This window comes from Chelonoidis abingdonii, chromosome 2, assembly GCF_003597395.2.
Source record: "Chelonoidis abingdonii isolate Lonesome George chromosome 2, CheloAbing_2.0, whole genome shotgun sequence".
Lineage (NCBI taxonomy): Eukaryota > Metazoa > Chordata > Testudines > Testudinidae > Chelonoidis > Chelonoidis abingdonii.
Window position 1 is genome coordinate 109421729 of NC_133770.1, and position 20896 is coordinate 109442624.

Below are 20896 nucleotides of genomic sequence, written 5' to 3' on the forward strand. Positions count from 1 at the left end.
ATTTGAGAAGAATGGATATTGTACACTTTCCCCAAACGTTAGTATAGTTTTATAACTCTGTGTACAGTAACTCAACCACTAGCCTCCTCTGTTTCTAACCCTTTCATGGAAATAGGTTTCCATTGCCACCTTTCTGATTCCAGAAAACTAGATTGGTGGTGGTGGTGCCTTGAATGTAATGACGTCAAAAGAGCCAGATTCTCAGCTGGTGTAAACTGTCATAGTTTCATTGAAGTCAAAGAAGCTATGACAGTTTACATTAGATGAGGACCTGGCCCAAAGGCTTGTAGTAGACAGAGTTTACAGGTTAAATAACGTTTTTCTCCTAAGATTACCTGAGTTGCCAGGACCATGCTGAAAGTTCAGTATCAGGTTGTGCTGGGAATACCTGCTCTAGTAAGCCATTTATTATCCAAGGCGCTACCAGATGTCCACGGTAGGCACTTGAGACTTCAGACTTGTACGCTGGTGCTCCAAGTGAAAACTTTAATTTTATTTCTATCCACTAATCCTCAGCGTGCTTCTCCCCAGAGTTTGTGGTCACTCACAACTTATGCTCAGAACATTATGTGTTGCAACAGAAGGGCAGTAGTTTCCCAGTATTTGTTACCAATCTGTGGAGCCAGCCATCTGTCAGCAAAACAGGAAGGCCTGGGTTCCCTTTGTCTCCTGGGCTCGTTTTGCTATTTTAGGGAGCTTTACTTCTCCCTGTGTGGAAGAAAGCTGATGTGGTCTGAAGCAAGGGCTTCTGAAAGAGTGAGGGCCAAAGACTGAAGCTGCTGTTTTGCCCATCTGCCACTGCTTGAGGTGTATTCATTATTAATGGAGGCAGTGGCAGTTGCTGCTCAGATATGCAGCCCTGCCTGGGTAAATGAGACATTCTTCAGCAAATTGCTTCGTTTTTTGATTGCTGATTGTACGCGTGTCACCAAGCTGACTCAAGGTTCATCGATGCATGCTCAGTAAATTAGAAAGAACATAACTATGGATCAACCAAGAGAATGAATTCTGTGCCTACAATGACCCAGGGCCATTTAATTTTCTGCTTAATTTTGTTGCAGTCAGTTTGCATTTTGGGTTATTATGCAGTAGGAAATTAACAATAAATAACAAATTTGGTCCTCCTGTGCTTGTAATGATATTTTTATAAATCTTTGTAATGCTATTTTTAAAAGGATCAAGGTCTGTGCCAGTCTGATACCCAGGTATGCAGGGAGGAAAATAAAGAGAAAAATACATTATTCTTGCCAGATAATCTCATAGTTAAATAGCAAAGGATTTTTCTTTCCCCCCTACCCCACGCTTTTTGTCTTGTTTTTTGTATTTCACATTAACTTAATGCTCTTCCTCTCTTTCTTAGATTACTTGAGGAAAATGGAAACAGATGAGGCTCAAGATATGTCTCAGGTTTCAGGTGAGATCCTTAAAGAATACATCTACGATGAAAATCCTGAATTCCTGTTAATCTCTGTACCAGAGTGCGGTGTTGTTGTTATTGTCATTATAATTGCTTTGGATCTTTTGTAATGCCAAAGTGGAAAGCAGGACATAATTAATGGTATCACTTAATACAAACATAGTAGTGCATAGACTTTTTAAAAAGGAACTTTATAAATAATGAAGCCAGGGAAAATATAAGTAGTTTTGCATTAAACCTAGAGTAGTATATCCTCGAAGCATGGACAGACTCACATTGGAGGGTATTTTGAGGGGATGGGGGAGCAAACAAAAGATTGACTGGTTCATGCTGGTTTCAGGACAAATAAACTTCAGTCATAAAGGGAAAATATTAATTTAAAAAATTGCTCACCAAGTAGGTTTATGGAATCTCTCCTACCCCCCGCCCCCAATCTTTTATAACTCAATTTGGCTTAAGAAATAAAGACTGGGTAGATAAATATCTGGATAGATAGCAAAAGCCATAGCATCAATGGCATTAGACTTTAAGGGTCAGAACTCTTTTATTCCCAGGTGTCAATGCATTGAAAGTATGTTTAAGTGTTGCTTGGAAGAGTTAGGCCTCTAAAATTTGCCCTATGAATATCATAGTTAGGATTCTACAGGCTCTTGGCTTCTTGTGTTTCTCCCATTGAGAGTTTTATTATTGACTTCATTGGGAATAGGACTGGTCCCTTGCTTGGCTGAAAATATAATTATCAAGATAATACTATTCTTAATACTATAGTGCTCCATCTCTAGTCTCAAGGAGCCATATAGTTTGCCCTCTCCATATGTTCCCTAATATTTGGCAACAGCAATGGCAAATGACTTTCAGTTTTCACTTTTAATATGCTGTCTAGAACAGGCCACCTTTGTTCATTGAGGCCTCCATCCTGCAGACACTTAAGCAGGTGGTTCACTTTAACGGACAACTGTCACAGTTAAAATTAAACATGTGCATAAGTGTTTCGAGGATCAGTGCCTAAAGAACAGCTGTATGTGACCATAAAATGGCCTTGGACCTTAGAGCTGGTGAGGACATTTTTTCCTGCCAAAAATTAGATGAAAACTGTAAATATCATTTTCATCTATTTTTGATGGAAAAATGAAAAAGTAAATTATATATATGCAGAACTAAATTTTGTGAGTGTGTGTATATATATATTCAAAAAGATTTATAAAAAACTAAATTTATATATATATAATTTAATTTTAGAAATCTTTTTGAGTTTTCATAAGAAAGGAAAAACCATTTTTTTTTATTTTTTAGATGAAAACCTGATAAGTTTAAAATAAAATAGATGTGTCTCATAGAACTTTCTGTTTTGACCAAAAAAAAAAAAAGCCATTTTCAATCACACTTTTCAACAGAAAATTTCCAGCTATTCTGTATAGGTTTGTTGATTTCGCCCAAATCATCATCATCATCATTTTTACATTATAACTAAATATATTGAGCATCAAAGTTTTATTGCATATTGAAATAATTAAAAACTTGCTATCTGTGTATAGTTTGGCATAAACACTGCTCAACAGGAAAAGCAATGGAGCACAGATCCTGTATTCCTTGTATAGACAAAATTATTAGGATTTGTTTAGACTAGAACTTTTAGTTGTGTTCTAATTCAAATTCAATGATTCTGTGTGCTGCAGAATCCCGTACATGGGGGCTCTCCTGGGTTCCAGGGGGCTGGAGACAGTTGTATCATTCTCTGCCTCTATGGCAGCATGTATCCTAGTGGATACCCACACCCAATGTTATGCTTGTTAAAATAGCATTAACTTGAACTCCACATCTGCTCCCTCTTGGCATGGCTGGCCAGAGGCAGCATCACTTCCATACAAGCTATGCTGCTGTGAGGAGGAGCAGTGTGGTGGGCTAGCCCTCTAGGGGACGGGAGGTTGTTTTGACTCATGGGTTAGGAGGCCACACTCTCTGCCTCTTTCCTTGGGGGGAAGATTTGAAGGGAACTGCAGTAGTATTTCTAAGTGAGGGGAATACTTCCAGCTCTCCAAATGCTGAAGGATTAGTACCACTTCTAGTATTTCCGCAGCATCCTTAGGTGGCAATAAGTAAGATTCTTTGGTGGTGATTTTCCTTGCTCAAAAAAAGTGAACTCTGAGGTGAATTTTAGCTCCCTGATATAATCTGCCAGCAGCAAATGCCCTGCATAAACCTCTCCAGTCTGCTGTGCCAGTGACCCATTAATCTTTTACTCTTGGGCTCTCTTGGAGCAGAGACTGTCAGTTCTGCTGAACAGTTAGTTATGTTGGTGATGTGATCAAATGGCCACAGAATAACTTACCCTTGCTTTCATTTGTGATCTGAGCTGTGTGTCCATGGGGTATTCCAAAGGCAACAGCCTACTGGATTAACCCCCGCAAGTACTTGACTGAGCCCTCATTAATACAGGTAAAATATTCTGATGGTGGTCGTGACATCATCTACAGGTCAACTGCTGATTCAATAAATCATTTCAATACCTTACTTTTCGATCTGATATTATTGTGTGGGTGATGATGCGTACAGTAGCATGGTCTAGTTTTCATGCCATGAAGAACAGCTTGCGGGGGGGCAGCATGCTCTCTGGAGATCACAGGAGCAGTTGCATGCTGCTTACACCCCTTTAAGGGGTGCTACTTATTTCCTTCCCATAAGGTTGGCCAGCTCTGCTGGCCAGTAGGCATGGGATGAAGGGAATCATGCCCTATTGGGGATGCTGTGTGCTTCCAGGGACATAATTGCAGGACAAGGCTGCTGTAATATGTTGGGGACAAGCCTGGCAGTTGTACAGCCCCAGGACTGAGGGGTCATAACTGCTTCTGTAAATTACCATGGTACTCTTCTCCTGCACTGTGCCTAGTGCTCCTCAGCTCCACTGTAGAATCAGAGCCAATGGGCTAGATGTGCCACTGCCTTTCATTTGGTATAGTTATTCATACTTTGTCAAGTAGGTGTAAGAGCCCTGTCAAATCAGAATGGTAGTACTTGGAAGCCATTTACTTGCAGAGCTGTAACGGACACAAGGTGTGTCAATGGAGAATCAGGCCAACACAGCATAAAATGGGCATAAGTGAGATCAGAGTCAGGCCCTTTGTGTTTGCAACACGGATGTTCCCACTTCTTGGAATTTGGTCACTGCTAGTTCCTAAAGGAACCAAAATCCTCTATGATAAGCTCAGAGTTCACCCTTTTTTCTCCTGAAAGTGGTATTTCATGAGGCAAGCTGTTGCAGTTCTGAAATGAAGAGAGAGCTGACATACATTTAACCAAACAGTATCCGGTGCCCGTACAAGAGAATCAGAAAACACAGATAATATCTCACTTAACCAGCAGTGTTTATCCTGCTGGCTTTTTTTTTTTCAGTTCTAGATTGGGTCTAACAGTTGAGGGAGAATGAAAGACCAGTGTGAATGTTTTCACCACTATCACACAAAGATCTCCCCAAGGAACCACTATTTGTAGTTCTCCACTTTTGCCAGTTGATGAGAAAACAGGGAAAAAGGTTTTGCTTCTAACATGGCAGGCTAGAGCCTCAGCTGATGCAAATCAGCTTAACTGCATTTAGCTCCAGTCATTGTGTCTGATTCTCTTCTTAAGCCAGTGTTAATCGGGAGAAATTTCATCAATCTCAGTGACTTTACACCAGTTTAAAAATGACATAAGTGAAAGGAGAATTAGGTTTCTAGTCTTCAGTCAAGACAATCTTATTTCTTTCTTCTTGCATTACTGTGTAAGTGACCATAGAGTTACCACTCAAAATAACCCCAAAGCTTCAGAAACCTTTAGCTAATATTAGTTTCTAGAAAAGTAAAGATCCAGTATTTCTAAAAGAAAACATTTACTGTCTTACTTTTAATAATACTGAGTGTTTCTAAAGCACCTTTCTGGCCTGAACCTCGGAGGCATCAAAAAATTCTGTGGAGATGCTGAAGCAGCTCTGTCCTCGTTGGCTTCACTGGGAGTAAAAAATGCTTGGAACATTCTTGGATTGGTTCCGTAAGTTTCCCCAAACTCCTGTTTGGTAGTCAGTGCTTTCATTCCCATGATACAGATGGAGAAACTGAAGTACAAAGATGTTGAGGGCTTTCAGTTTGCAAAATAAACAGTCTGCAGGGTTGGGCCCTAATGCTGCAATTCTCTCACACATGTCAAGGGTTAGGCATTTGAGACCCTATTTTGGAGAGCCTGAATATCGATTTGGGTGCTTGATTTTAGGCACCCACGTTTAAAATTTTTGGCTTAAGTGACTTACACAAGGTCACCCAATGACTCAGTGGCAAAACCAGGAATAGAATTCAGATTTCCCAGCAGTCCTGTGCTTTCCCTCTAAAGCTTTTTATAAACAAGGGTATGTTTTACGGCTGTTTTAAAAAAACAAAATTTACACCTAGATGCTAGACTGCTGCGTGTGTGTGTGTTTCACACACTTTGAGCAAAACTATATATAAGACTGGAGTGAATGTGTGAGACTTCTGTGATTTTGGGACATTTTAACAAATGGTCCCAGTGCTCACTACTAGCTTTACAATCACATCCCTTACATCTGTTGTTATTCTGGACATGCCTGTAAGAAATTAAATGGAGAAGTGTTTCTTTTCCCCCTTTCCATTTTTAAATTCATCTGCAAGAACTGTTATCAAGATTGCATATCTGTAAGATTGCCATGCAATAATGAATTTATCAGAGTGTAACAATTTAGATGTAGTTAAGGCATGAAATAAGAATATCATGCTCTGGAATCCAAAAGAAAAAGCTCCACAAACATAGCTATTTTAAAACTATTATTTTTACTCAGTGTTTTCGTATACAAGGATTGTGCTATCATGTGCGGTGGGAAGAAATCCCAAGCTTCTGTGGCAAGAGTTATTAAAGCCAAGTTTGCAAAGTGGAGTTTCCTCAGACAAAGTAGTGTATTCGATCTTCAACTTGTGTAAATCAGCTGCACTGAAGTCCACTGATTTGCACCAGTTGGGTGTCTGACCCCATTCTTCAGAAAAACTAAACAAGCAGTAATCCGTATTCATCTGGCAAACCTGGTTATTTACAGTAAACTGGCAAAGTGCTTGACCTTCCTTTAAAGATGTGGAGGTAAGATGCCTAACTTTGGGGAGGAATACAGTTCTGATTTTGTGCTTGCTATTCCATGTGGTATGCAGTTACCTATTTAAACTGGTCTTTAGAAACACAAGCCCGATGCTTTTTATGATCGCTTTTCTCCCAAATCTAGAGTAAGTATATGGGCTTTAACTGGCGTAATGGAGAGCACAATAGGGCCTTGAAACTTGCAAGTGGCTTTTGATTTATTTATTTTTAAGCCATTTTGCCAAGAAAAATCTAAGATTAGGGAAACCTGTTCTGATTGGGAATGACCCTCATCCATGAGTTAAATTTCTTCTTCTTCTTTTCTTAAATAGCTCAAATGTTTGAACCATATTACCCCACTCTCTGTAAGATGCGTCTCAGCTTGGCAACTTGTGATTTGCCGTGAAAAAGTTGTTGGCAAGTCTTAAGTTCCTTAAAACCTGTAAAGTAGTGAAGGAAATTACAGGGCTAGCTGCACAAAGGAGCTGAGCAAATAATAATCGAAACAACATTTTAATCAGCTTATTTCCTGCTTTGTTCTTTTTTGCTCTGAGTTCATGCTCTTCTTTTCCCTTACTCAACCCATCTTCAGCTGGACATCCACATCTAGTCAGTATTATTTGTCTCTTTACGAAAATACTATAGAAGTTAGAGATGCGAAAGCCATTTTAACCCATATAGTCTGTCCTCCTGCCAGTGTGCAGATTAGTCCCCACAGTTTATTCTGAAGTTCTTTGTCCACTGTAGTTTTAAATGATTCATCTGACGCTGCTCCTGCAGCTTCCCTTGGGAGACTGTTGTACAATCTGATAAATTCATCAATAAGAAATTAAGTCAACTTCTTTCTTTTCCCTTTTTAAATTTAATCCCCTTCTACCTAGTTATGTAGCCACAAAGTCCTTAGCAGCACTTTCATTTCTATACCATCTTCAAATACTTGTAGATGATCTTCATAAAAGGCCCTCAGTAAAGTTAGTGGTGTTATTCTGGCATCAGTGAGATCAGAATCCAGCCCATTGTCTATCTCATTCTTTATTATTTGATAAAAGAATTGTCTTTTAATAATGGTGGACTAAATTAATCTCCTAGATAACTCCATTGGCTACAGTATAGTGACACCAGGCCTGAATTTGACCCATAGTGTTTAAAGCCATTGTAAGAGGGCCTCTTGGCAGGATAATGCATGCTGTAGTACTAGACAACAGTGTTGTACCCACAGAGAATGAAAATTAACACAGGAAGCCTCCCCATCTGTCATAGTGCAGTAATTAGGAGTGGAATTATTTTCTGAAACGTTTTGCATTTGGAACTGAAATGTTACCTTTTTAATTTAAAAAAATTGCTATGGAACCTGATTTGTTTATACAGCAAAAAGCTTGTATTCAAGCTATTGGTTTATTTCACTTTGCTAATGAGAGATCACAAAACACAAAGCAGTACCATGTTGGGTTGTACTTGATTTTGGCAGCAGTGTCCTGGGAAGCCAAACCATGCAAGGTGCTGAGCGACAGAAGTCACTGGGAGCTGAGGGAACTAAGCATCTGGTAGGGTCAAGGCATTTTTAAGCCTGTGTTGTGAGTCAGCCAGTGAGAACTGTGGCGAAGAGTGAAGCCATCCTGTAGACCATAGTGGGCAAACTATGGCCCATATCCAGCCTGGCAGACCATTTAATCCATTCCTCATCTCCAGCCAGGGAGCAGGGTCAGGGGTTTGTCCTGCTCCGGCGCTCCAGCCAGCATGACCCCTCCCCTCCCCCAGCTTGACCCCCTCTGGCCCCAGTGTAGCACGCGGAGGCGTGGCCCGGCTGCTCTGCACGCTGCCCCGTCGGTAGGCGCTGCTCCTTCCACAGCTCCCATTGGCTGTGAACCACAGCCAATGGGAGCTGCAGGGGTGGCACCTGCTGACTGGGCAGCGCGCAGAGCCGCCTGGGTGCGCCTTGGAGCCAAAGGGGGGACATGCTTCCAGGAGCTGCTTGTGGTAAGCGCCACCCAGAGCCTGCACCCCTGAGCCCAACCCCGCACCCCAATCCCCTGCCAGAGCCCTGATCCCCCTCCTGCCTTCTGAACCCCTCAATCCCAGCCCAGATTCCCCTCTTGTACCCCAAGACCCTCATTCCCAGCCCCACTGCAAAGCCTGCACCCCCCAGCGAGAGACATCCTCCTCCTGCTTCCGGTGCCCCAACAGCCTGCCCCATCCCTGATCCCCTCCTGCCCTCTGATCCCATTGGTCCCAGCCCAGAGCACCCTCCTGCACACCAAACCCCTCATCCTTGGCCACACCCCAGAGTCCACACCCCCAGCTGGAGCCCTCACATCCCTCCCCTCTACCCCAACCCCATGCCCCAGCCCTGATCTCCCTCCTGCCCTCTGAACCCCTCAGTCCAAGCCTGGAGTCCCCTCCTACACCCCAAACCCTCATCCCCAGCCCCACCCCAGAGCCCTCACCCCCTCTCACCCCAACCCAGAGCCCACCCCCATACCCTGAACTCCTCATTTCTGACTCCACTCCAGAGCCTGCACCCCCAGTCGGAGGCCTCACCCCTATCCCTCAGCCCTACCAATTTCGTGAGCATTCATGGCCCACCATACACTTTCCATACCTCAGTGTGCCCACCCCTGCTGTAGACTCTAGTCATTTGTGAGTAGAGCTTTTAGAGCATTTAGACAATTTGTCAGTATAGTTCTGCTGTTCATAAGTGCTAGCACCAGATCAAAAATCTGCTTATCTTCATGTAGCATCCAGAGAAAAAAGTAGGAAGTCAGTCCCTTGATATTCTGGGTAAAGTAAATCTAGCAAGGATGTTCTTCCAGGCATATAACTCTCACTGCAGGAGGAGCTTTTCATGCAAGAGGATAGCAGGCTAGGGTCCTTGGTAAGTGTTTTATCTATTCCACCCAATATTATTAATCTTACGTTATTATTTATTCTTCTGTGACTAGGAAAGGAAAGTCCTCCAATAAGTGATGTCCCAGATGATGCAGATGAGCCCATGCCTGTACCAGAAGATCTTTCAACCAGTACAGGAGGACAGCAGAAGAATGACAGAGTTTTGGGTAAGACAGTTGGTCTGCTGTGTTTAGAAATATTAGTCACCATAGTATTAAACAAAACACTGTATAGTTGACTGTTATACTAGGAAGTCTTGAGTCTCTTCATCACCTTTAGCAGATGGTAATTCAATGAGGTTGTTCAGTGCTTTCCCCCCAGCCATCACCTAGGGGAATGCAGTCTGCAGGCCAGCAGGCCAGTGCATCCTAAAGGAACTAGAAAGATCCTGCCATTTGTCTAGTTTCTAAAGCATGACTGGTTGCATGCATCTCCCTCAAGGAGATGAAACCCTTCTCGTTCTGCATAGGAAACTGTTCTGCTGTAGAGATCGGTAAAAATTATGAAGTGCGTGGTTCCAAGGCAAAATAAAGCTACTCCAATTATGTTACCATGTGGAACATTCAGTTTTCTGATCTGAACATTAGCTTGGCCATGAGCGAGTTAGCTCTGTGCTTGGTGGATTTTTCAAACATTTCACATTATAGCATACGGTTTGCTCATAACTTGCAAATTCTTTGGCTATGTATGTCCAACCTTTTTACAGACTGCTCTGCAATGACGCTTACTGTTTTATTGTGCATACCCTGAAAATCACTTGAATTTCTCTTTCCTATGTAATCTGCAAAATGGCCAAATCCATTAGTTTACAGCTAATCATGAACCAGAAATGATTCGCAAAATGCTGATACTTCTTCTTAGACTAAGAGCTTGTTTGCTTTGCCCTTTAATCCACCCAAGACAGGTGTGAATTCTAATGAGCACTAATGTGTTGAGCACTGACTGGCCCACATGGACCCTCCTGGCATGCACTAAAAGTCCTTCACTGTTCATTAATGTAGTTTGGAATGAAGCTGTGTTAACATGCATTAGGGAAGTTTTAGTGCACGCCAACAGAATTTACAGTTAGTGTGCAACATGCTAATGCACACTAGAATTTACACCTGTCTGTTGTGGACTAATGCAGTGTGTAGACAAGCGCAGAATCACTAACTCATAGCCCAGTGTGAAGGATTGGGTCTGTTGCTGCCTGACACACGTATGTGCCTATGTTTACTCTGGTAGAGAAAAATATTCAGATATACCTGTGCTGCTGCTTGTCTCCACTAGGGAGGCCAACTCAGAAGGAATTTACAAAGCCATAGAATCAACATTTCCTCTGTCTTCCAGATCTGGGATTAATACCAGGAAAGACTGAAATGTCCCTTTCCTTAGGAAAAGGCAATAAATATTAAAATGCCCTTCTTGCCTGTTGCCAGCACTGGGGGTTAGTAAAATTCCATCGATATTTGGATAAACAGAGGTGCCAGGAGAAGGGTTTATTTTGTGATAGCAATTAGAGGTCCCAGTAGAGATGGGGCCCCATTGTGCAAGAGGCTATATAAACAAAAGATTGAGAGGGTCCCTGCCCTGAAGAGTTTATACTCTAAACAGAGAAGACACAGAAAGGATGGAAGGGGAAGAGGAATCACAAAAAGGGGAAATGGCTCACCCAAACTGACCATGCGGGGCAGGGGCAGAGCAGTGAATAGAACCACCAGCCCAATACTGCCTTGGGTGTCTTAATTTTGTTCAGCACTTAAGCAAATATTCTCAAAAGTTGGAGCATAAAATTAGGCTCCTAAAGCCGTAATTAGGCACCTAAAATAAGTGGTCTGACTCTTTAAAAAGAAAAAAAAAGTATAGGTGCTCAGTGTAACCCACACAGCTCCCGCTGTGGTGTTCTGTTCCGTCTAGTGGCACCAAGGCCACTTAGAGATTAATGAGTTTGCTCTACAGCCTTAGCAAAGAACAATATAGCTTTTAGCTCATGCAGTACGGGCTCATGTATTAAGCTCCAGAGGTCCCAGGTTCAGTCCCGCTTGCCGACAACTGGAGTCTGTCAGTGTTACACTCAGCAGTTTTGAAAATCAGGCCACTTATGAATTTAAGGGTGTAACTTCAGGCACCTGTTTTTGAAAACGTTGGCGTTTATATCTTGTTAACATGATCACTGAACTGAACCTACAATAACCTGCTATTACCACATATTCAAATCTTGACTTAAAACCTCCTAATCAAATAACTGGTGAATATAGATAACTTTTAAAACAGCCAATATTTTGATTGCATCAATTTTATTTAACTGCAGACAGATTATGCAAAATGGGCCATACTGAAACCCACCTTTGCTGGTGGTGCAGTTCTCCTGTAGGCTTCTCACACACCTGTAGTGAGATTGCAAAGTAGTACATATCTACAGGGAGTTTTTATAAAACAAACACATTGTTCTTGGGTTTCCCCATACAATGAAATATATCTCTCTTGTCCTCATAGGATCCCAATGGTAAAACAGGTCTTCATCATCTTGACTGCAGCATATCTTTCTACAGCTGCTGAAACACCCTCATGTACCATCCATGACTTCTTGGGTAACAGGGGTTACTTTCTTGCAAGGAAGAGATGCACTGTCCTATATAACAACAAAGACAATTTGCAGTACTCTGCTCTCTGGGCACTATTCATTATAGCCGCTGAATCCAACACTTATGTTGGATCCAACACTTATTTCTCTAGACCCCAGAACTGGATTTGCTTTCATCCTTTCTAATACTCTCTTCTCCCGGAGCTAACCTTAGTTTTTCTTTGAACATTATATTCTCCTGTTTAAAAGGCCTCAATTTCATAATAACTACCCCATATTCCACACAAACTTAGTGCTGTCTGGAGTATAATACATGCATCCGCTTGCTACCTTTCTTTTTTTTAAAAAGTAAAGATGTGGTTCATAATTCTGCTTTCATAATACTTATCAGTGCATATTTCAGGGTCCCTCCAGCTGAACAGGTAGGCATTTTGTTTATCATTCCATCTTTGTCAGAGTTAAATACATGACTTTCATCTCCCATTACCAAGGCTTGGCGTGCAGCATGCATTTTTACATAGTCTGTGAAGTATGGCCTCCAGAGGCATTTTGGTTTGATAAGGTGGCTCCCCCATCCAGAAGAAGTTTAATGGCAGTCAAGGTTTAATGAATGCAATAGTAGAGATACTGCAATGTTTGGGCTATATAACTTGCTGGACAGCTAGGAGAAGAACCTGTTACCACTGTGACAGTGGCACAGAAGTGTAGAAACGCCTACGTTGCACATTAAAGAAGTTGTTGCTACACCTCTATCAGATGTATTATCTCTCTGTGTATTATCAGAGCTCATAAGTAAACTCGTCACTGGCTTCTGAGAATACTCTAAACCAGCAGAGCAAAGCACCAATAAAGAGGGTTAGGGGACGTAATTTAAGTAATTCCCTGATCAGCTTGCCAACTTCTTTACCATCTAACTCCTGCATCACTGTGAAGTTGAATAGCTTCCTCCTTCAACCTCTACTTCTGCTGCTCGGTGTACCAAATCTCCTTCCTGCCTTTCTTCTCCACCCTAGATTTCCTTCTTGTTCTGATCTGGCACCTATAACCGTTTTTCTTTTCTTTTTGCTCTGCTCACCCAGACCCGCCTACTCTGAGTTTCAGGATCTTTACTCCTAGAAACCACAAGTGATTTTTTTAAAAGTGCCTAAATGACTTAGGAACACAAGTTCCACAGAAAGCCACTGACTTGTGTTAAGTCACATGAGGCCCAGATTCTGAGCGATATTTAGGTTCCTAACTTCAATGGAAGTTTGAGGATCTGGGCCTTGGGCACTTTGGAAAATCCCACCCTTTGGTGATCAGTGTTTTATAACCTTGCATAGATGCATAGTCCTACTTCCCATGTTTAACTGTTAATTAAAAAGCTGACCTGGAATATTCGGTTCCCATTCTCACTGCCCTCATTCAGGGTTTGTAATAAGCATTTAGAGCAGCTGCTGTGAATCGTCACTGCTGAGCTCCTTGCCTTTGATAGGCAGTTACAGTTTAAGATCTTCTCACCCTGAGAATTTGCCCTGATTTTAAGCCATCTGTGGCGAGCCACTGATGTGCAAACCCCTAGAATAGACTAGTAAATCCCCCATTTGCATTGTTTTAACTTGTCTTCATTTCCACTGGTGCAAATAGAAGCTTCCTTTGCCTACATTAGAGTTTACATAAGTGTGCCTACATCAATGGCTGGCCACTGATGGCTGAAATGTGAGGCAAATTCCAAGCTTAGATAAGGCCTCAGAAACGAAATTGTGGGCCCAGGGCTCACAAATTTTCTGAAACTGTAGCTACCTGCTAACAGTGGGTATCCATATTGCTTACTCACAGCAGCTGCTTTAAACATTCATTTCAGAATTGAATGGGGGCAGTGAAGAGAACCAGTGGCTTTGTAAACAAATGGTAAAAGTAGCCACCAGCCCAGTAGCAGGTGATTGCTATGGGCTTGGAATTTTTAGACCACAGGACCATTCTTCCTTCCTAGAGTGAGTGGGGAAAACTTCTCCCCCACGGGTTGAAATGTGGACAGACTGTGAGGTAAAATGCCCAAAGTCACAGGTTTTAGGGGTCACAGGGTGGGGGGAGGGGGAAATCACTCTTTTAACCCAAGGCATGATGGCTTTTACTGTAAACTAAAAACTCCAGTCAGTTTTCTCAACCCATTTTAAAAATATAGCATGGTGGGGGGGAGGGGATGAAGGGGAAGGGAAGAGCAATATTGGTTCCTCTCTCCTCTAATTTAAGTTTGGTAAAGGGCTGATGTTACCTCCCTCCCACACACCTAATTTTCAGTGGGAGCCTGCTCAGTTACTGAACCTCAGCACCTGGCATTGCTGGGACTCCAACACATCCCTAGGACCCTTTATTCCATGTGTCTTGGTGATTCAGAGAAGGTGTCACTTGTATTACTGTCGTCTTAGATCTGGTGCATACAGGCTTCTCACTCCTGGATACCATAGTCTTTTATTTCTCCTAAAGCACTCCAGCACCTGGAAAGAGGATACCAGGGTACACATGTGTCTGAAGGTGCCACTTACTACAGGTCAACTTTAAAATAGTTGTGTGGCAACTCACAACTAGGTGAGTGCAGGCAGAGAAAAAGTGAGAGAAGGCTGCTGAAAAAGAGGGAGACAAAGCAGGAAAACAAAAGGGGAAGTGCATCACCCTAGATTGCAAAACACAGTCCAATTGGTTGCGATAAGTCCATATTACTCTGTCCAGTTAATTGCTATTTTGACAGTGGAACTGTGGGCCCCAAACTATTAAGCATTTAGAAGAGCAACAGAACTAAACTCTTTATGGTCACCCAATCTGTCTCATCCAGTTGGACTTTGGTGGCCAACAAGGGTGCATGCTGTGTATGTATAATAAAATACTTGTGTGTGTAAAATCTCAGAGAGAAAGAGAGTGAATATAAAGCTGGAGTGTGGCTTAAAAGGTTCACTTTCATCAGTTTGGGATGTCCATGTTGTTCACATGACTGGAAAAGTGCTGAGGAAGTTATGTGAATCATCCTGAATAAGTGCTGGTAAAAACTCATGGATTCTGTAGGCACCAAAGATGTGACCGAAAAACTACTTTAGAAATGTTTTGGGGAAACTTGCATGTTTGTATTGGAAGTTCTCTATTAAATCCTCACAATAAAGCCGGATTTCTGCAGTATCATAAATCCAGCTGAAGAGGTTTCTGATGGAGTGAAAAAAAATTATAACCAATATGTTTTAGAAACTTTTTAAAAGAGGGAAGCTGGGAATCTCCCCTCACATATGGGCTAAAGCTTCCATTGAGGAGTCATGAGATAGTGGATCTTAAAACTGTCACTGGTGCAGCTCTGAACATTGCCTGCAGTTGGACCCTGGCCAGTATGATTTTGTGGGAAATTCCACATTTGAGAGGAAAGTAGGAAATATTTTTGTGGAGGTTGTTCTTTTTAAAAATATGGCTGAATTAAACAGCTCAGGGTTTTTGTGTGTTAGAGTAAATAGGGTGCAGAAGGATTAGTGGGCAGAGTGCAAAAAGGACTGTTAAAGGTGCATGATAAATCACACAAATATCATTACCACAGAAGTTGGGGGAAGGGTGTATGTGATGCATCGTTTATACATCAGCCTGGCAAAAATTCTATTTGCCCATTGGATAGAATGAGACGGTGCACTACAGATATATTTATATGGACTGCTGAAGTGAGGCACTAAGGTGATGGATGTGGAGGGCTAATCGAATATTTAAGGATTTTGCCATGCTGCTGAAAACAAGCTGTGCAACACAGATGATGGTTATTTTCATCAGCTTATAAATGCAGACAAATAGGTACAGATTTCCATGAGGCCAGTGAAAGATAGTTCCTTGAACCCAGAATTATGTCCCTGATGCATTTCAAAGGCCTGCTAAAAATAATGGCATGACAGCTTCTCAAAACAAAGTTGTAAGAATTGTTTATAATGGCAAATGTTAGGTAATCTAATCATACGGGTCACTGCCATGCCCCTATCATAAAATACTTTAACACAGGGCACTGTGGAAGGTAAGCCTGAAACCTACGATAAAACCTGTGTCAAATTCTGCTCTTGGGTATAACCACTTGACTTCAAGTACTTCCTTGAGACCAGAAGTTATCCTAAATAAGATAATACTTTGGGGCAATGGGTGTTATATTCTACAAGCAGCTTTTTCATGCTTTATCCTTTAAGTGGAGGAATGGCTTCTCTACTCAAAACACGACAACATTATGGATGGGAATGCCCAAATTGTGTAATTAGTAGATCTGATGCCATTTTAAGGGTACCCAAGCATTGCTGAGGGCAGTGCAAATGTCCATTAGTAAATGTCATTGCTATGCCAGGGAAAAAACAAAACTGTCCGAGTGTTATTTCTTCACAGTGGAAAGTAAGGCCTTGTGTATACTACAAAGTTTTGTCAGCAAAAGCTGCCTTTTGCCAACAAAACAAGGGAAGTGTACACACTACTAAGCTACTTTTGGTGGTAAAATAAAACTACCTCAATGAGAGGCATAAAGTTTTTTGCAGCAAGTTAAAGCAACAAAGCGTCAGTGTAAACACTGCTGTGTGTTTTGTTGACATAACTGGCTTCCACCAGTATCCCACAATGCCTGCCCTGACTGCTCTGCACACTTTTTTGATCACTGCTGCCCTGCAGGCATGCTCCTCCCGACCCTTTCAAAGCTCAGGGAAGTATCTGACAGCTGAGCGTCCTGCTCTGTTTGGGGAACAAATTGCAAATCATTAATGTGGAATGCTCCTCTTCCGCACTGCGCTAAAAACACGTAGCAGGCGGTGGGGAGTGGGGACAGGAGACATTGCTGTGCTGCTTTGACATTCCTCAGCATGGAGAGCTCACAGAGCTTCTCAGGATGCCGCTCCCCACAGCTGAGGAGGCTGTGGGAGAACTCGGAGGGAATCAGAACCATTGGCAGGCAGAGGAGGCTGCTTCTGGAGAGACTGCTGTGCAGAGCAGAACAGAGCTGGGGGCTGACTTGGGGGGGTCCCCTCCCCCTACCTCAGCAGAGGCCGGTCAGCCTGCTGTTTCCTTTGCCCCAGACACACCACTCTCCTTTCCCTCTTCCAACCCCCTTTCAGTTGAAAAAGGGGCTGACAGTCTACTAGGATGCCTCTGGAACGATGGGAATGAGAAACCTACATCATATGACGCTGTACCTACCCTATGAGGCATTTGCAAACCCTTCCCAAAGCACCCCCTGGCCAGTTGTACAGTGGGATAGCTACCGTAGTGCACTGCTCTCTGTGTGAATGCAAGAGCTGCTAGTGTGAATGCGTTCTGCCGACACAAGGAGCTAGTGTGGCCATGCAACAGCAGTTTTAATTAAAACATTTTAAAGCAGCGTAACTTTTGCCATCAAAACTTTGTAGTGTAGACAAGACCTAAGCAAGCAGTGAGCTTTGGCAAACTGGAGACAAGCAGCGTGCTTAGCTGTGTGGCTTTTAAGTACGGATACTGAGCCTGCTGATCTAATCTACGGTTAAAGGAAGTTGTTTTTTTATCTATGAAGCACATCTCTTCTGCTCTGATAAGCTCCATTCTAGCTGGGGAGTTAAAATTATCTAGCAGGATCTCAGCCATGGCTGCAGCAGAGCTCAGACAAGTAGGGCTTTTGCTGGATGTGGGGGAGTAGATTTTAGACTGGGGAGGACCTTTGTGACAGTAGCTTGCTAAACCTCAGGTTATTTTAAGCGAACGACTGTGTATAGAGAGCTTGGATGGGTCTCAGGTCCACACACTTTTATATTTATTATTTGTTGTTTACCATTTGGCTCAGACTTGCTCTCTCGCATGTGCAAGTTCTGACTGTTGTAGGGTTGTAGTCAAAGCAAGAAGATGATTGGTCTAAGCCATGATGCAAAGAGCAACTGTTGCCTGAGCTTTGGATCTAACTGCTCACTCTGCTTTTTCTAGTGGCATATTATCCTCTTGTCACACGTGTAACTTGGGCTACCGTTGCGTAATTTAGGGCCATTTTTCAAAGGTACTTAGGCCCCTAAAAGTTCAGATACGTGCCTAGTGGGATTTTCTAAAGTGCCTAGGACCTAAGTACGATTGCTTTTGAGACTCCCTCTAGGTGTTTGGCTGCATCTTTAGGGGCCTGAATACGTTTGAAAATCTGACCTTTAGTGCTTGTGTACATTAGGGGCATTGGTAGTGGTGTAGTTGCACTGATGCAAACCCCTAATATAGATGTGCTGTACCAATGCAAAATGGAGCTTGCACTTGCACCAGTACTACAATAAGATGCTGCAGGGCAGTCTGTCTACATTAGTGGTTTGCACCAGTGCATGATGTCAGTGTAGCTCCACCAGTGCAAATTTCCCTAGTATAGGCAGGCCTTAAATCTCTGATCAAGAAGGAGCAAAAGAAAAGCTAAATTATTTATTCCAGTTTCCTTTTCTAAATTCTTGATCCAATAAAGTCCATAACGAAAGCTCACTGAGTTCAGTGGGACAGAGATGTGTCCCTGGATCTTTCCAGTTCTGTTGATTGAAGTCCTCTCCAGCCCTAATCAAGATGGATCCCTCTAGGGAAATTGTGCACCGAATGCAGAAGGTTGAATTCCCACCAGCACACCTTTTGCTCTTTTTATTGCAAACTTATGAGTCTTTTATTTATAGAAATAGGGTGAAGAGAACAGGCAGTTGACTTGTGAGCTAAAAGGAACCTGTTCGCCAGAGTCATTGCTTCAGGAAACAACTTGTAGAAAGTCCAGCTCTGACCTCAGTTATATACACTCTGGAATGAATAAGATAGAAGATGAAGAAGCAGGAAATAAAAAGCTGCACATGCTCTACATACCGTTACAGGCTTCCCCCTGCCACTCCTACCCACAAGGGCAGAATTTTATGTTGTAAAGATGCATGTGTGGGAAAACTAAATATCAAGATAATACTCAATTTTTTTTTCAGTTTGCTGCTATTTCCTTGTTTCGTTTACATTTTTAGGTTAGGGATACCATTTTCAAAAGTGACTTAGGACCAAATTTTAAAGGTATTAAAATTAAGATGCCTAAAGATGCCGAGTGGGATATTCAAAAGTGCCTAGTGGCCTAACTCCTATTGAAATCAATGAGATTTAGGTGCCTAAAATTTTTGAAAATGGGATATAGGCTCCTAAGTCACGTAGGCCCAGATTCTCAAAAGGTATTTAGGCATCTAGCTCCCATTGGAATCACTCAGAGTTACGCACCTAAATACGTTTGAGGATCTAGGTCTTCGGAACTTTTGAAAATGTTACCCTGGACATGTAGACAATTCTATTTATAAAGCAGACAACTAACTTGCCATTAATTTCTTATTTAGCAGAGATGTTTAAATAAATCCAAGTTTAGGTTGCTGACTGTCACCTTTGCTCCTCTGCCGCACTGTCCCCACCCCAGTTTAGTCAGAATTTTTCTTCCATTCTCCCAAGTGAACTAGCAAAGAGTTTTAAAAGCAGAAGAGACTCATGTACTCACTAAAACGTGCAAGTAGAACTTAAATTGTAAGCCAAATTTTCTACCCCTTTTTCTGCCCTGGAAAATACATCTTTTGAGGAAGTTACTTTTTACAAAGTTTTCAGTAACCTTGTTTGTTCTGGACTTTTATGTGAAAGAAGATGAGCCTTCCTTTTTATTTATTTATTTTTTAAAAAGGAGATTTAACAGAAATTAGAATTTTAGGGAATAACCTAACAGAAATTTCTAGTGAAATGAAAGGTATGTTTTAAGTGAATTTGGACATGCTTTCAGCATGCGTTGCAATTTATATAAGAGGAAATATTTATTGTGCATATTTCATCATTTAAAATCATCCTGTATTTGCAACAGGCTATGAGCAGCAAACATCCCCACTTGAATGGATGTGAACTTGGCACAATCCTGGCACAATTTTGGGGAGTGAAATGCTGGTCCTTTCCCGTTCAAGATACATTTGCATCTCAGGGTGGTGTGAACAGTGTTATGGGCATGTAATTCCTGTGGTAATATATGTTTCGGTGTTTAAAATTGGCGTTAGGAGTTGACGTTAAAGCAGAAGGTCTTCATTAGCACTGAAATGAGCATTGCCAGCCAAGGAATATCACTAATCCTATTCTGTTCACACAGGACAGTCTCTTTTTTGTAAAGACAAGGTGGTTGAGGTAATATCTTTTATTGGACCATTTTCTGTTGGTGAGAAAGACAAGCTTTTGAGTCTCAGAAAACTCTTCTTCAGGTCTGGGTAAGATACTCCTGAGCGTCACAGCTAAATGCAAGGTGGAACAGCTTGTAAACAAATTTTTAGTCTGCCCTCATGACAGAGTCTTGCCAGAGAGGAACCATGCATTTCTTTCTTCCTGTGCGCGTAAAGAGATCCCCACTAAAAGTAAACTGATAGGTCTAATCCTACTGTTCTTACTGTGAGATCAGTGGACTGGATTCTACCCTACTGCCTGTAGGTGGGCCCTGAGAGGATTCACACTTGGGAGAGAGCAGACATTTGGCTGTGGAGAACAGTGTTGATTTGCAGCTGGGTTTCATACAAGCCTTGATGGTGCAGGCTGCCTGGGGAATGCACTGAATTGGCCATGTCCCCACCTTGGCCAGCCTTGCTCACTTTTTGGCCTCAGCCAGCCAACTGCCAATCACTTTGTTTCATCTGAGACCCCTCTGACCTCCCTCCCCAAATTCCTCTACTCATGCTTCTGCCGTACATTGGTTACTGTGGGTGCACAGCTCACTCAGGTTTCCACTGGAAGCCAAAGAAGCAGTGGCTGGCATGGGAATTTTGACTAAACACTGCAGGATTCCCCCATTGTTAGTTCGTACTACTGTATCACAAGGACACTTGCACTTTCCTTTCTGAACCGGGACTGAGCCTTTCTCCCAGAATTTGAACAATTTTATCACTGAAATATCACTTTGCTGGAATTAGAAAAGGGCTGTTGAACTA

The 20896-nt window shown here is 42.2% G+C and overlaps 1 protein-coding gene and 1 long non-coding RNA gene across 11 annotated transcripts in view; one reads left to right on the forward strand and one right to left on the reverse strand.

Moving 5' to 3' along the window:
• Nucleotides 1-20896, forward strand: part of IKZF1 (IKAROS family zinc finger 1) — a 96615-nt gene that overhangs the window by 12903 nt on the left and 62816 nt on the right. For all 10 annotated transcript variants that reach the window (XM_032800311.2, XM_032800308.2, XM_032800305.2 and 7 more), the window contains exons 2-3: nucleotides 1361-1414; nucleotides 9466-9579. In XM_032800311.2, the coding sequence (XP_032656202.1) occupies nucleotides 1361-1414; nucleotides 9466-9579 (168 nt within the window). The remainder of the gene's footprint in view (nucleotides 1-1360; nucleotides 1415-9465; nucleotides 9580-20896) is intronic.
• LOC116836620 (uncharacterized) overlaps nucleotides 11670-20896 on the reverse strand; it is a 33140-nt gene continuing 23913 nt past the window's right edge. The window contains exon 3 of the long non-coding RNA XR_004376502.2: nucleotides 11670-12023. This is a non-coding gene — a long non-coding RNA (uncharacterized LOC116836620). The remainder of the gene's footprint in view (nucleotides 12024-20896) is intronic.